The sequence below is a fragment of the Branchiostoma belcheri genome, unplaced genomic scaffold (genome assembly GCF_001625305.1).
Source record: "Branchiostoma belcheri isolate BF01 breed outbred unplaced genomic scaffold, Haploidv18h27 scaffold42, whole genome shotgun sequence".
NCBI lineage: Eukaryota > Metazoa > Chordata > Leptocardii > Amphioxiformes > Branchiostomatidae > Branchiostoma > Branchiostoma belcheri.
In genome coordinates this window covers 2661350-2677053 of record NW_017804043.1, presented here as the reverse complement: position 1 = coordinate 2677053, position 15704 = coordinate 2661350, and the positions used below count along the sequence as shown (strand labels likewise).

General features: G+C 43.5%; 1 protein-coding gene across 1 annotated transcript in view; it reads right to left on the bottom strand.

Annotated features, from left to right (window-relative positions):
• Positions 1-15704, bottom strand: part of LOC109478093 — a 50944-nt gene continuing 35240 nt past the window's right edge. The window contains 10 exon segments of the mRNA XM_019779577.1: positions 1-1860; positions 3155-3350; positions 3669-3772; positions 4176-4332; positions 4927-5022; positions 5452-5589; positions 5913-6008; positions 7089-7202; positions 7593-7689; positions 12066-12513. Of these exon segments, the coding sequence (XP_019635136.1) occupies positions 1316-1860; positions 3155-3350; positions 3669-3772; positions 4176-4332; positions 4927-5022; positions 5452-5589; positions 5913-6008; positions 7089-7202; positions 7593-7689; positions 12066-12513 (1991 nt within the window). The 3' untranslated portion in view covers positions 1-1315.

Here is a 15704-nt window from a genome sequence, read left to right as displayed (position 1 = left end):
CTTGAAGCACTCTTCCATGGCTTTTAATTCCTTCATTCAGTTTCACTCCCTTTTAACTTTTCTCTTACTTCATCGTCGTCAGTTTACCATCTCTCTCTCTCTCTTTCCCTCTCTCATTCAACGTTGGCTTTCCTAACACAACAAACCGTTCTTGTGAATTTCTCTAAACTGTCAAGGTTTCTACCGTTGCATGTCGTCCAATATAGTTTCCGATTCGTCATGTCTATTTTTTGCTGCAACGTTAGCAAAATAAAGATGGTGGCTTTTGAAAATTTAGCTATGTTTGGCAAAGTAGCAACATGGAAAATGTGGCTGGGTATAACATGAGCTAAGACGTAACAAACTTAGACTATTACATGCCCTGATTTCACATGACTGCCCTCCACGTGGTAGCCACTTTTGACAATATGTATCTCGGCATTCAATACAAAAATCCACACTTAAACACACTGTATTTTTTTACATATGGATTTTGTGACAAATATATGGTCGTGATGATGTTGATTATTATACAAAAGCTAGCATTTGGCAGCCCTATTTGCTTCGATAATTCACAAGGCTGCTTTTATTAATATAGCACTTCTTTATTACCATACGGCATTGCTGCACAAATCTATATGTGGATACTGGTTAACAGTTCGTACATATGTACAGCTAAGGAAACGTTATATACTCTATCCCTCACCCCTACAGTCTTATAATTTTGCACAGTACAAATTTTGCCCAAGCGTTTCATCTCCCCCTCTCATAGTATTGCACAGTACTGACTGCCCTTTATCTATCAAAGGTTCATGCACCGTCACCCTATACAATATTTCAATAGTACAATAGCTGTATGCCAGTTTGCTATACAGTTAAGTCTAGAAACGTTATGCACAGTTGTCGACATTTTGTAGCAGCGTACCTATACAAGGAAGCCCTTTTGCGTAGCAGGCGTACTCAGTAAAAGCTATTGTAACAAAACATAGCCTCGACAAGGGCTGTTTTCCCTATTCTTTAACTGGAGGTTACATCGCAGTAGAACAGATGTGTGCTATTTCTGTAGACCTTTCAGGTGACGCATGCCTTACTATACGCAAAGAAAAACACCATATGAAAGACGTACAAAACGAACCACACATCTTATCTGCTTGAATCACTGCATGAAATGTGGTGTTTCTGCATACCTTAAAGTATGCGTTAAGATTCCGTTTTTCAGTCAAAAAAAGGGAACATTTACGCATACTTTAAGTTATGCTTACATTGGACTTCATGTAATGAATGTTCATTGCGAAGGTTTTGCACATTGAGATTGGTCATCTCTCTCTACTGTAGTCTAAATGGTTGGCGTGGGCAGCCCAGAGATGACAGTTAAACAGTTGTCCCACACAGCGAACGCCGGGCATAGAGCCTCTCTAAACTTCGTCTGGAAGGAGTAGATCTGTTGCTTGTTCCCTGGTTGAGACATGGTTATACACGTCAGGGTTCCCGACGAGAAGTCCACCAGTATACCGATCTTAGAGGGCGGCGAGGAGAGCTGGATCGTCTGTGATTTGTTCTGATGCCACAGCGCGAACCTCTTGTTGTGGCACTGTATGGCCCAGGAGGAGTTGTTGCTGCCGATGTACTCGTTCCTCGGCGTGGATTTGTACGCCACGCCGATCCTGTAGCCGCGGCTCCTGCTGACGTCGATCTCCCAGTAGTGACGTCCCTGGCTGACCACCGAGTTCCCCAGGACCGCCACGTAATCCGTGAAGCGCTCGGGGCGCGTTGGAACGTTTCGGCGCGACGAGCCGGCCGAGTCGTACGTGACCGAGCAGCCGTCGTCCGAGATGTCCAGGTCCGGGTGAGCCGTGTCAGGGTCCAGCGTGAACTTGAACGCTGTAGAAAAGTACACAAACAATCTCTAGTTACTGACTGTTTACTGCAAGCTCTTGTCCGATGGGTAATTGCGTGTGCCAAAAATATTTCACAAAGAAATATTAATAGAATCAGTGGTAACAATATTATATAGATAGAACTAAAAAGGTAACCCTTAAAAATGTAATGGTTTCTTTCTGTCCAACAGATAGGGGAAGAGCAAATCCCCAACAGGGTAGGAGGTTCGTTCTTATGTTCTTCTGTTTTACCTTCGGTCAGTAGCTTGATATTATCATATCTTGCATGCAGGTTCAATGCCCTGTGTTAATGGTAGCAATAGCTTGGCTTTGCCGCCCTTCGAGGACGTTGTTGTGAAATCGTACCCCAAAACACCTGGAAAGCTAATGTCGTACAGATTTAAGAATTTCGCGACTGCTAGTGCTTGTAAACATGTTTACTACTATGCTGTCCTCACGTAGTGCACGAACGCCATGTAGGTATGCTGTGGGGTTTTTCTACATACCCTTCCTACGGGTATGGCCAGGGTATCATCCTGCTTAATCTGAATAAAACACAACAACGCCAAGGTATGTATGTTGCGTTTTTTCTCTACATACCATTCCCACGGGAATAGCCAGGGTATCATCCTTATTCCTGCTTCACCTACCTCCGACTTGGCAGGTGTAATTACCAACAATTGGCAGGTATCCCTTAACTTGAGACCAGGAATGTGAACTCAACGTTAAGAGCAAACTTAACGTTACTCTGTGAGTAATTGATTTCATGATTGCTGTGACGTTTATCGCTTCCAGCTGTGAAAGGGTTTATTTAATGTCACCTCTGATATGTGTCAAACCGTACAATGGATGTGTGTGATCCACCTCAACCCTAGATGTAACGCCCTTTGGATGCTTTCGTCATACTGATTTACCACATTTGTGGAAGGATTGACATAACAGATGACTATCACATTTTCAAGATGCCAATCCTACGACCAGACTGTAAGGTCTGAATCACTCACACAGGGAAGGACTCCTGCTCTTTTTGATAAGTGAGTGTGGTGGGATGACTCTCCTCAAACACGGGACCACTGGCTTGACGTCTTGTCTGACAGGGCGTCCCTGACCGAAGCTAGATACTAATTTTCACCTGAGTCAGATGAGAATATAGGTGTAAAGTGCGCCTTTCCTAATAACACAACACTGGGGATGCCAGAGATTCGACTCTAAGCACAAGACCACCTTGCCACCTGTTGGAGGGGTTCCCTACTTCACGAGTGACCTTTAACCCTGATGACGTCAATGATGTTACATACCTGCAGTTTTGGTCCTCATCTTCAGGCCCTCGCTTCTCGGGGTCTGGCCGGCCTTGTTGACTGCCCGCACGAAGAACGTGTACTGTGTGTCCGGCTGCAGACCCGAGATGGTCGTTCTCACGTCGTTGATGTCGGAAATGGTCTTGTAGATGGAGCTGACGATTGCACTAGACGCATAGGACCGGGCGTATTGCACCTGTGACAATTGTCAGACAAACTGGCGTTAGCTCTCTCTGTATATGAACATCCACTACATGTGCCCCCACCCCAAAAAGATGTACAGTCACAGCCAGGCTGTTAAGAAACGATGTTCAGTGCGTTCTAGCCTCCTTCGCAGACTTGTGCGGTGGCGTTGATGTTTTTGGGGGAGTGCTAATACGCAATATTACTCTGGCTACGATGTGAGAGTTTTGCCGCGGAATGAGTATATGCCGCATATACTCCCTCTGAACGTACTCTCTCAAAACATGTAGCACGTAAAACTAATAGTAAGTACAACAGTGACATGGTTTACCTGATATGTATCAAATGCGGAAACGTCCACACAATGCCATCTGAGATACACTGAGCTCTCCTCTGCAGAGCATTGCTCTGTCAGGAACTCGGGAGTACTCGGAACTGGAAAATAATACCATATCCATCAATAACATAATAATACTCCTTTGCATGAGACATTCACATACTAGTGCTTCCAGATGAAAACCGGTGCCACTTCTCTTCAGATACTCATTCACAGTTAACGGATGAAAGACCATAGTTTTAAGTTTCTGGTAATATATATTCATCTCTAGGGGAAATGGCTCTTTGTGTGCTATTAAGGTGAAGCTCTTTCCACGTGGTGTATAAGGGCGACGCCCATCTGTGTGTGTGTGGTGCACGTGGCATCGTGCTTTTGAGGACGTCTAGCCGTGTGCATGTGTGTTACATGAGCTGGTGTGTTACGCCGAAAGGCGGTTATACCGGCTATACAGATACAGATACAGATACAGATGATATTGTTCCAAGCGAAGCGGAGTCTTACTTTTGAGGAAGTCTAGCTGTCCGAGCATGGGCACCAGGTTGGAGAAGTCGATCTGGAAGTGTTTGAGCTGCAGCTGATCCACCAGCTCCGTGGACGATTGCAGAGACGGGGTGGAGTCTATCGCCATCCGAACCCTCTTACTGATGGCCTTAGATGTCTAATGAAGAGGGGACGAGGTCATAAGATAAAGAACAATGATGAACGGCCTGGTGCAGCATATTGGGCTCTAAAATCTTCGGACTACCAAGATAGTAAGCACAATTATATGCATTGCAATGGTCTGCAATGGGGAGGGACCTGTTGCATTCCAAAACGTGTTACTAAAAACATTTTAGAGAATGGACCACTTTGTTGCATTACAAATCTTGGCATAGCTGGACCATGATTTCAAATGTACCATGAACGTGACGAACCACACTGTCAGGCATAAAGAGTCTCCTGTACGGTGGGATTCCATATTTTGTCTGTCAAGTGAGCCGTGTTGTGAAAGTGGTTATTTTGGTATTGCTACAGATGCGGACAGCTGTTCTCGGTTACTCAACAATGACTGTTGGGAGGACATGAGATAGAGCCAAGTTATCATGGTGCCTACGGCTTTTGCCAAAGTGTTAAAGCCTAAGCCACCCAGATCACATGAAGTCCATCAACTTAAGCCTTTTGATAGAGATCAAAGAAAATGTAACCAAACAAAAATGTGGTCTTTTAACTTGGAACTCTACACTATCAATGTAATCAGTGGCGATGCCATTACCTGCAAAAAGCAGCCTTCGTTTGGTTCCTTGAGTGCCTCCTGTGCGTACGTTACTGCTGCAGTTGTACCCTCTAGCGTTTTCCTGTAAACTGCAACCTGGAAGCAAACGTAATCAATCAGTTATGTCAGTCCAATGGTTATCTTACAGAAACTGCTGTTCTTCAGGTGGCTGCAGGGCGGTGCTGTGGCTGCACCAGTCCTGAACAACCGAGTCGAGGGCGGTACAAGCACAGTCATCTTCCTCAGGGCAATACGGACTGGATCTATCTACTTCCTCAGCTGGGTATAGGCACAGAACCAGTCAGTATTGCCCTGAGGGAGGCAAAGAGAAGACCTACGGAAACGTTGGCAGGTAAACATTTCGCTATTTCCTTTGTTTTTATCCATTCAACAGACCGATCCCATAGCCTCATCCACTTCTGTCAAAACATAGAAATGCAAATATTTGATATTCATGCTTTATTGGCTGAACCGCATATTGTGTTTAGACTGTCAACATTGATCTATTAATGGATATTACAGTACCTGTTGCTTTCTGTCCTCCACTCGTCTGGCCTTCTCGTCATGCAGTTTCCCCACCATGGCCTTCTCCCGCTCATCCACGATCATCCTCAGCCGAGAGAACTCGTCCTTCACCGACACCTCCATCTTCGAAAAGTTTTGCTGAAGGACAGATGAAAGGGACAACTTCAACAAGAGCCAAGTAAGTTTGAAACTGCACACAAAGCCGTTCGTCATACGCTGATGTGGTAAGCGTTAGGCTGATACCACCAATCTACAAATGATTCACTGAAAGACAGCAAAAAGACTGTCAAAGAATATTTGACAAATTAGTAGTATTAGCTAAATGACTAGCCTGGTGCCATCCTGATTAGTTAACCCTAGTCTGGTGAATAGGGACCTAAGGTAACTAGCATAGCAGCCAGACTAAGTATTAAGTGTACAGTACATGAAATTTTGACCTACTGTACAACATAACTACGTACCTCCACCATCTCACAGAGTGACCGCAGCTTGGCGATGTAGTGCACCATCTCCGTGTTGATGCCCACCAACTCCTGCACATCCTTGGCAAGTTTTTCCTGCACAATGTAACATGCATCCGTCAATTCGGATTCAATGACATGCTCATTAATACGATACAACTGTTCTTCTAGTGAATTAATGAGATAGAAGGGCGCTATCTCACTAATTCACTAGTAAGGGAAGCTTCAGTCTAGTGAATTAGTGAGATAGACGGGCGCTATCTCACTAATTCGCTAGTAAGGAAAGCTTCAATTCTTCGTCTAGTGAATTAATGAGATAGAAAGGGTTCTTTCTCACTAATTCACTAGCAAGGTAAGATTGCATTCCTGGACTAGTGAATCAATCAGATAGGATAGTGCTATCTCATTAAATCACTAGTAAGGGAAGCTCCAATTCTTCCTCTTGTGAATTAATGACATAGAAGAATGCTATCTCAATAATTCACTAGTAAGGGAAGATTGAATTCTTCATCTAGTGAATCAATGAGATAGAAGGACACTAATTCACTGGTAAGGGAAGATTGCATTCCTGGACTAGTGAATCAATGAGATAGGGTAGTGCTATCTCACTAATTCACTAGTAAGGGAATCTTCAGTCTAGTGAATTAATGAGATAGAAGGGTGCTATCTCACTAATTCACTAGTAAGAAAAGCTTCAATTCTTCGTCTAGTGAATTAATGAGATAGAAAGGGTTCTTTCTCCCTAATTCACAAGTAAGGGAAGATTGCATTCCTGGACCAGAGAATTAATGAGATAGAAGAGTGCTATCTCATTAAATCACTAGTAAGGGAAGCTCCAATTCTTCGTCTAGGGAATTAATGACATAGAAGAATGCTATCTCAATAATTCACTAGTAAGAGAAGCTTCGATTCTTCGTCTAGTGAAGTTATGAGATTGAAGGGTAACATCTGATTCTATAAGGAGAATATGGGATTGTTATCTAGTGAATTAATGAATTAGGGCGATGCCATATCATTCTACTAATATAAGAGAAGGTGGGCTTATTATCGTCAGTTAACCAGTAAGAGAAGATTGAGGTCAAAACTATGTAATAATGTTATAGGTGTTTCCTTATGAAACTATAGTTTGATTGACACCTTGTCAAAAATGGCTACGACCATCCCATATGAACTTACCTTCTGCTCGTTGTATGTGATCTCCAGCGGCTTGACCTCGTGTTCCTTGTGTCTGCCCACCAGCTTACACAGGGAACACACCGGCGTGTCGTCAGTCACACAGAACAGGTTCACCTTATAAGGAGCACAGGCGTGTTTAATAGCTTATCAAAGGCGTACTTTTAGATGCTTGTCTTCTCAATGTTAATTACCCTCAGTAACACTGGCTGTATGGCGCCAAACAAAGGTAAAGCAGCCGTCTTCTATTAGAGAGAACAGGCGTGATTTTCCCAATATATAGAGCAAAGCGATTGGACCAAAATACATCATGTGTTCAGGAGGTGAATAAGGACTTTACATTGAAGTGAGATAAGACCACGCTTCACTTCAGTCCCAGCTTTCTGTTACGTTCCACATGAGTCGTGGGCGTGGAAGGTTTATTACTTTGCAGTGAATGGCCTTGTCATGGTGACAGTGAACAGAGAACTATATGTTGTCAACCACAATGGAAAACACACCACATACCTTTTCTTCCCGATGTTCCGTGCACATTAACACCTTGGTCTGCGGGTCTACGGTCGGCACCACGAACTTGTGGTCGGCAAACGCCGTCTTGCCAGTCCTGAACATGGACAAACATAGACAATACAAGTTACTTATCCGGCTAGTGACAAATGTTAGTTAGTCAGAGCATCGGTTGTGTTGCCATTGGTAACGTTGCTCCGATCCATGTGTATGTCCACGCCACGCGTGGAACCTAGAGGCAGAAAGGAAGAAGACATAGATGAGAAAACAATGTTTTCAGCTTACATCTTAATACGCTCTTCTAAGAATTATTACTTGCTTCTGTCTGCCGCCATGCGTCCTTCGCCAGTAACTCATAAACACTCGGTCAGCCTCGGGCTTATTCAACCAGTCGCATCAGACAATAGGACATTATCCTTGAATAGACAATGTCTGTTGGTCACATTTGCAAGCACGTGCATTTCTATTGACCTGGATTTAAATAAGCTACAACTTACATATCGAAGAGAAAGCAGAGGCTGCTGCCAGGGTACAGTTTCAATAGATGCTATAGTTTGCTGCTAAACCACCCATTCAGTCATAAAAGGTAGTTTTAACGCGAAGACGACTGAGATCTTTATCGAAATATCTTCCCTCGGGCGAATGCGGAGTCCTTCAAAGCAGCTTGTAATACCCGGATTGGAAGCAACTTCTCTGTGAAGTAAATAGAGATTGTCGGGGTCGCAGAAATTGACAAAAAAAAACGACTACAGTAGGAGTAGTAGTAGTAGTAGTAGGTATTGTGGTATTGTGCGACTATACTGGCGTTACTGTCCTCTGCCATGTCACTGGATTCTGGTTTTGAAAGCTCGATGCGTTTCATAGTAATTCCAAAGCCGTGTCATGAAGAGGTCAATGACCTGACTGTGTACTTCTGCATTACAAAATAACAAAGAACGGAAGGTAATGTATACAAATAGTGTTTCATTATCGAAAACAATTGCCTAGGTGAAGCCTTGTTGGGTGTAACAAATAAACTGTCGAATGAAGTAACCATAATCAATTTATGAGTATCGTGAGCTTCAGAATAGAGAATGATCAACGAGGCTCCATTAATTGTGAAGTAGGCATTATTTATCTTCAGCTGCAGACCTGACTGTCATTCAAGGTCTACAGAGCTTTCATGGCTGCAATAAAATATCGATTTTGGGATCGATTTTCCGGACCATCCCCTATTATATTAATGGACGTTCCCTGTACAGTGTTAATGTTTCAATTGGAATCTGTTCTGAAGAACGTCAAAAGCAACATTTCACATGGTCTCACATAAAAATACATTATAGATTCACCAATGACAACACCAGTCCCTTTTTAGGTGAAACAAAAACCATTTGTCCCATGGACTCGTACCTTTACGTGCTATACCTTCATGTCTTAATTCTGTGAAAACCCTTGGGCTTACTTTCTTTTTATGTCTGAATATTCTTCAATCATGTTTGAAATTGGTTTATGGTAACTTATAAGGCTAGCTAACCAGTAATTACAATAGCTGTGTGTACACTATTTACATACTAACCCCACAGATTTTTAGTTAACAATAGAGAGCTTTAAAGAGCTGTTTATCATGTGAATACGAACTTTCACATCATCCTTTCATGTTGGAAAGAAGATAGCTGTAAAAGACACAAAGTGGTTTTCGTTCGTTACTATTTTGTAATCCAAGAAGCTCAAGAATAGTCTACAGTGTACCTTAGGCTATAGCAAACAAAATACACACGAATGTCGCCCTTTGTGTTCTCCTTTAAACATAATTAAGAAAATTACCAGTGTGAATCATCCCTTAAGGGGACCACTGTTCAGGAGCATCACAAACAAGCTATTCACTATGACATCTGTTAGAATGATGTACTTTTCTAACTTCTTTGTTAGAGCTGCTAATACTTATAATTAGTAATCGCAATGTTTAAGACACAATCGTCCCTACCATACAAATTGAAGATGGTGACCTTGACAGGATGGAACAATGTTAGGATTATCTTAGACGACATGGAAGTAGGTCATCTGAGATAATTATGATTCTAAGAAGTAGTCTTCGAATTCCAAAAAAGGCTATAATTGTTTAGAAGATTGCCAAAACACACTGTAAAACTGATGACGTTCACCTTTTTTTGCTAAGCGATACGTGATAAGATACAGAACCATGGCCCAAAATGCCTAACAATGAAGAGCAAAGCACTTTTGAACGCGATGTCACTAAAGTTTTACCCTATTCCTGCTACAATACCATGAATGTTCAATAAGTACTGGAAGTGACGTGAAACGGCATCGTGACCTTAAAACACCTAAATTTGCATTTTGCACAATTTCAATTTTCAATCGGATTTCCGTGTAGTTTGCACCATTGACGTGATGACAAATCTGTTTTCGTATCCTACCTTTCTACACAGAATTCAACAAAACGACAGAATAAACACAAAAGTCCAACTCAATATATGCTGCCCCCAGACATGTTATTTGCACGTGACATTCCTTGTGACGTCAGTCAGATTCAAATATGACATTTTACACGCAGTAACCGCCCTTGGGTATCTGTATCATATTGAATAGTTTGACAGTGATTTAACTACACCAGCTCTAATAGCAGACGTTCAGCGAAGCATGTATAAGAAGGGCCCATATACCTTTTCAGGGTTCACTGGTTTCGTACAAAACTAGAATACTCCCCCAAACGCGAAGGCAAGACCATCCAAAACACTACTAAAATGTCGCCAAATAATATTGTTTTGATCTCCATAATGATCACAATTCATTTGCGTCATCCAAGGGCGTTGTAGCTACCAGACAACTTTCAGATTTCATTAAAAATTCATTCCCCATGAATCGGCTCTTCATTAAAAGATAGTTACGAAGGGGGAGGTGCGTTCCTACCTGACGGTCCCATTGCAATTGGTGGTACGGCGCTTTGGTGTGGATAGAACCAAGGTCGCTCGCGAAACGTACATTTTGGGGTCTATTTGGACGTCGATATTCGCTTGCCAGGGACGATCTGGTCAGGACGATTCCGCGGGTTTCATGTCGATCTCTCCCCGCGACATCTTCCCGTACAGGAGCCCTCGCTATTTGCCTTCAGCACCTGCCTGACAGGTTTTCGTGTCACTCCGGTCAGAGGGTCGGCAACGAAGCAACCATCCTCTCCGGAGGGGGGAGGGGCGAGCATGGATGTCAGTCCCATAACACAATAGGCCCGGAGCTACTGTACCAAGCGTGCGAGGGTCTAACCCCCTGTGTGGGGGATCTGTGATATGATTTCCTTGGGAGCATGTTGGCCCTGGAGCTGAGGCCCTGGAAACAGCCTGGCTCCCAGGCTAGTCATGAGGAGTTTGTTTTGACACTTTTCCTCCTATGGCCCTGTTGTTTCTTCTCGAATTTTCACATTCAATCAAGGCTGTTTGACATGAAACTACCGACTCGTGTGAGCGAGTTTTGATGTCAACAACTTTCCACATGCCCTTGTTGAACGTCACGAAAACTTGCAATGACATCTTGATAATGAGGCTACAGATCTCTCTTGTATTTTCAAAGCTGTTTGATTGAGCAGATTGTTGGTTGCTGAGTAGGTTCAAACCTGCCAACCGCTGTGCCCCCTCACACCCACAACCTAACCCTGCATTTGCACTATGCAGAGCATGTACCGGTAGTTCACGGCGTGACTCTGTCCAAGAATGAAGTCATGTTTGGCAACTCTTTTTTCACTGACTTAAGGTCTGTACAGCAGCTGGTGGCATGACGTAATACCGGATATAGTCGCCATGACATTGGACGGTATTTTCCTTTCTGTGAGTCACTTCTTCCGTTATAATTCCTTCGTGATCGAACTTTAAAAATCTAAGTATGTACAGTTAACTAGTTCCACATAATTAGCTCGTGGAAATATGGAACTTGCAGACACGGTTCCATAACACAGAGAAAGCTGTATGTTCCGTTTGGTTGCTACTTCTTATGCGGTCCGCATGAGAGCGCAGCTGAGCTTAAGACCCCCTGATGTTGACTGACAGGTTTAAGCTTCCATCTTTTGTCCCACGCATTTGGTACGACCTCCTAATCATAACAATCATAATTGGCTTATCTAGCTTACTTACTCTTTGCATGGAGCTGTACTTGTCTTGCCCTTTGCTCTTCGTAGATGAAATATTGAAAACACAAGTTACAAACGTATTTACCAAATATATATAGTTACAAGCTAAAGCAGGATCCAAAATATTTTGATTACATTAATACAATGTTAATGGAACGTAACGTAACACTGCTCTGACGTCCCACCTCTCAACAAAACAGTGTCATTGCTAAAGCAGGGATGGGAGAGAACAATGAGGAAGGCAAAGGCGAGGTGAAAGGTGAAAGGTGAAACAGTGATCTCCATACTAAAATGTAATGAATCAAAGCAAAGCTGGTTACGAAATAAAAAGAACCATTAAAAACGTTACATGCACATACCTCGTTGTAGGATGCGTCAACTTCAGGCACGTTTCGCAGTAGGACAGCTCGCATTTCACGCAGCTCTTGACGGCCGGTTTCGGGGGGTCGCTCCTGCACACGTCGCACGGGACCACCTTCTTCCCCCCGCCGGGAAAGTTCGACACCGACGTGGCCTGCTTGTACCTATCGATGATATTCTCCAGGATCAAGTTCCTCTTAAGCCCGTCCAAGCCTCTGCCGTCCAGGATGATCTCGTGTCTACAGGAAGGGCACTTGAGGCTGCTGCGGGGTTCGTCACGGTAGTCGCTGGCTGCGCCGATTTTGGACATGGGGTCGCCGTTGGGATGGACGAGGATGCCTTCGGCGCATTTGCTGCAGACGCTGTGGAGGCAGGGCAGGAGGAGAGGCGACTTGAAGTGGTCCAGGCACACCGGGCAGAGCAGCTCGCTCTCCAGAGCCTCCATGGCTGTAGTAGGGGGAGAGACAAGAACGGGAGGGATGAGAACAAAGCGTCGGACACACAGTTTGAATGGGTTGCGACTGTATCGCGCCATTGTCCCTCTGTCGACAGGCGCGAGACACCGCCATCTGCACGTAAGTCACGTTCTGGGGTCTTACTGTTAGAACCGTTGGGGATGCTGACAGGGCCTTTCTTGGCGATGCTGAAAAGGATTTTGGATCAAAAGGTGCATGGTGGGAGTTAGAGAACAATGAGAATTCTAAAAATGAAAATACAAACCCCACTATAACATATTAAAGTGGACCTCCCAACAAGTCACTCAATACAATTCTAGACAAGCATTCACTTTAACAGATGTGAAAGTGGCTTTTAAGTATTATAATAACCAGTAAAATGTCAGAGCGACACCGTGCCAGAAACGCTTTGGTACCACCCAACCATGGCACTGTTTCAAACCTGAAAGCTACGTATACACCAGAGCATTTACATACCGTACAATGAGTCCAATATCATCCTTGTAAAATCGTCAAAATTTCGCAATGTACGTACGAAGCTCCAAACTACTATGGGTATGGCGTTCACCAAACAACAGTGTGAAAGCATAAAGTGCTTACGACAGAATTCCCTTCGGGCGGATGTCCTCTCCCTTCCTGTCACCAACACAAACGTGACACTCATCTTCTGACATCCTTCCAAGCAATCACTCCTACCATACACGCATACTAACTAACGCACTGTCTTACTACGAACTGAAACAACACCACATATCTGAGTTGTCTGTCTGGTGGAGTATGGCCCAACAAAACAAGTCTTAACGACCGTTTGGGGCGGTTGAAAATTCACAACGACTTAACACCTCGGTAATTTAGGGGTTGTGTGGGGGAGAGTTCCAACCGCCTCCTGACCATGTAATTAAGGTCGTTACAGTCTTTGAAGTTAATTACATGTGCAGATGCACGTACGAGCAACCTACGGTTGAAACTAAAGTGTTCTGCTTTTTTGTCGAATGGTCTTTTACTTCCATGTTATAATGAGTTTTGTATAGAGAGCCTGGGGATCCTGGCCCCATTTCAGCGTGTACAGTGCATGCTGCCAAGTTCTTGTCTAGTTATTCATTTGAGGTAAGGGCTTTGGGTCCGGAAATCACTTACTAGAGGTGAAGTCGAACACCAAACAGTGCGCCACTGTTCAGAGGTTACAGTGCCCGACATAAGGTCGGACTTACTGAATGTTTCACACTCTCTGACGACATTTACTGCCAACACGCGATATGTGACACTTGTGGCACTAATGCCTATAACCTGGAATCCGGACCATTGCCAGGGCTTACACAAGTCAGCTCTTCGGCACCAGGGCCAACATGCCCCCAAGGAAATTTTCGCTTCATCCCCCTGAGTAAGCACCTTTAACAGCAACATTCTAGCCACGTCTGAAGAGTCTGGTGAGACTCTGGTCTACACCCCATTGTCAAATCTATAAGCCATCTATTCAAATATGTACCCGTAAGGAGCATTTCACTCAATTGTAAACAGGTGTACAAGTCGGTGCCCAGGTGTACTATAAAGGTACGGATCGATGCAAATATTTGACATTGAAGAACTGTGACCTTGAGCTCTGTCAACCTCGTTTTGCCGTACGGATGAGGCCTTCGGGGTCATGTGAGAACAAACATGCAACTGGGAAAGTATTCCGAGCGCGCCAACTTCCGCCGGGGAACCATTGCTTATTCAATGGGTCTTACAACATGCAGTTTAAGAGAAAGCTGTTAGGGTGAAAAAAACTCTGTTTTTATGCTTTCTCTATCCATCCTGTTCACAGAATAGAAAATACCGCTGATAGAATATCCATTAGAGATCCAAATTGAAATATATATAGAACATGGGGATGCACATTGCTCTATGTATCGACTCTGGATTGTCGAAGATGCAGATATTGTCCTTGCAAAGGTAATAATGGCGATAGAATAGGTGACAGTAAAGTGATGGATGATCAAAATAGTCAGACTTGACAAGGTGACATCACCGCCTCAGGACGTATCACTCATCAGGACTGACCTCTGACCCGGATGTCAAACCTTTCCGTCAATGAATGGATGAAGACCTTTATTGTACATGCATACTCACTGGATTAAGTACAGGTTACAACAACGAAACAGCTTGTATACATACACATGATCAAGTTAGCACTAGCACTATACTCTATTGAGTAAATTCATCAATACATATTCTGTCATCTGAAGTTCACATGAATTATGTATCATATACGTTAACAAGGCAACAAGAAAGAGAATTTTGGGATTATATGACATTCGTTCCACTGAATTATACATGTGGCATCTATGCAATCAAACGCTAACGTCATATAGCACAGATGGCTTATGCAGTCTGACAGTTACATAAGATTGACAGGTCACTCAAAGCAGGTGGGAAAAAAGTTCTCACTGGCGTTCTGATTTTTTGGCCGACTACGCCGCGAATTAACCTTGCAAAGCTATCCCTCCTGATAATTTAGAGTTTGAAAGAACATTGGAATTTTCATATTACTATGATCCTATCTACATTGCAACTGGGATGAAGACACCATAAGATCACCATAATGTAGAGGAAATTCCAAGTATTCATCACAAGGTAGCTTAGCGAGATTTCGCCATATGTCAATTTACGTGGCTTCTGTTCTGTCTCGACGGCGTCTACGACCTTTGAATATGTGTTTGGAGAGAAAACAACAGTCTCAGATCTGGGAAAGGGTAATCTCCAAGCAGATATTTTGGTGGGGGTAAGACAGTATCAAATTGGCCAATCTGTAACCCTTTCCCCACTGGTTACAGACTGGCCAATTTGATACTGTCTTACCCCCACCAAAAGATCTGCTTGGAGATTAGGAAAGGGGGCTGCGACGATTATATCCAACGATTCTAAACAGTTTATCTTCCAGCAATACTTAATTTGACGGACCGACAAAAGGATCAAACTGGCTATAACGGGCAAAACAGACTTTGCGACTGCTTTGAAACCCAACACCACTAATTATAAGAACACGTCCTGTTGTCTTACATGACAAGATCGTTTCAACCGTTACATCACACGTGTTAGACAGAGGCGTGGCTACACATTACGTGACTGGAACACAAACAAGGTGATCATAACGGTATTGAGGACATAAACAGACAGCCTGGTATCCGTTAAAGGCATCCAATG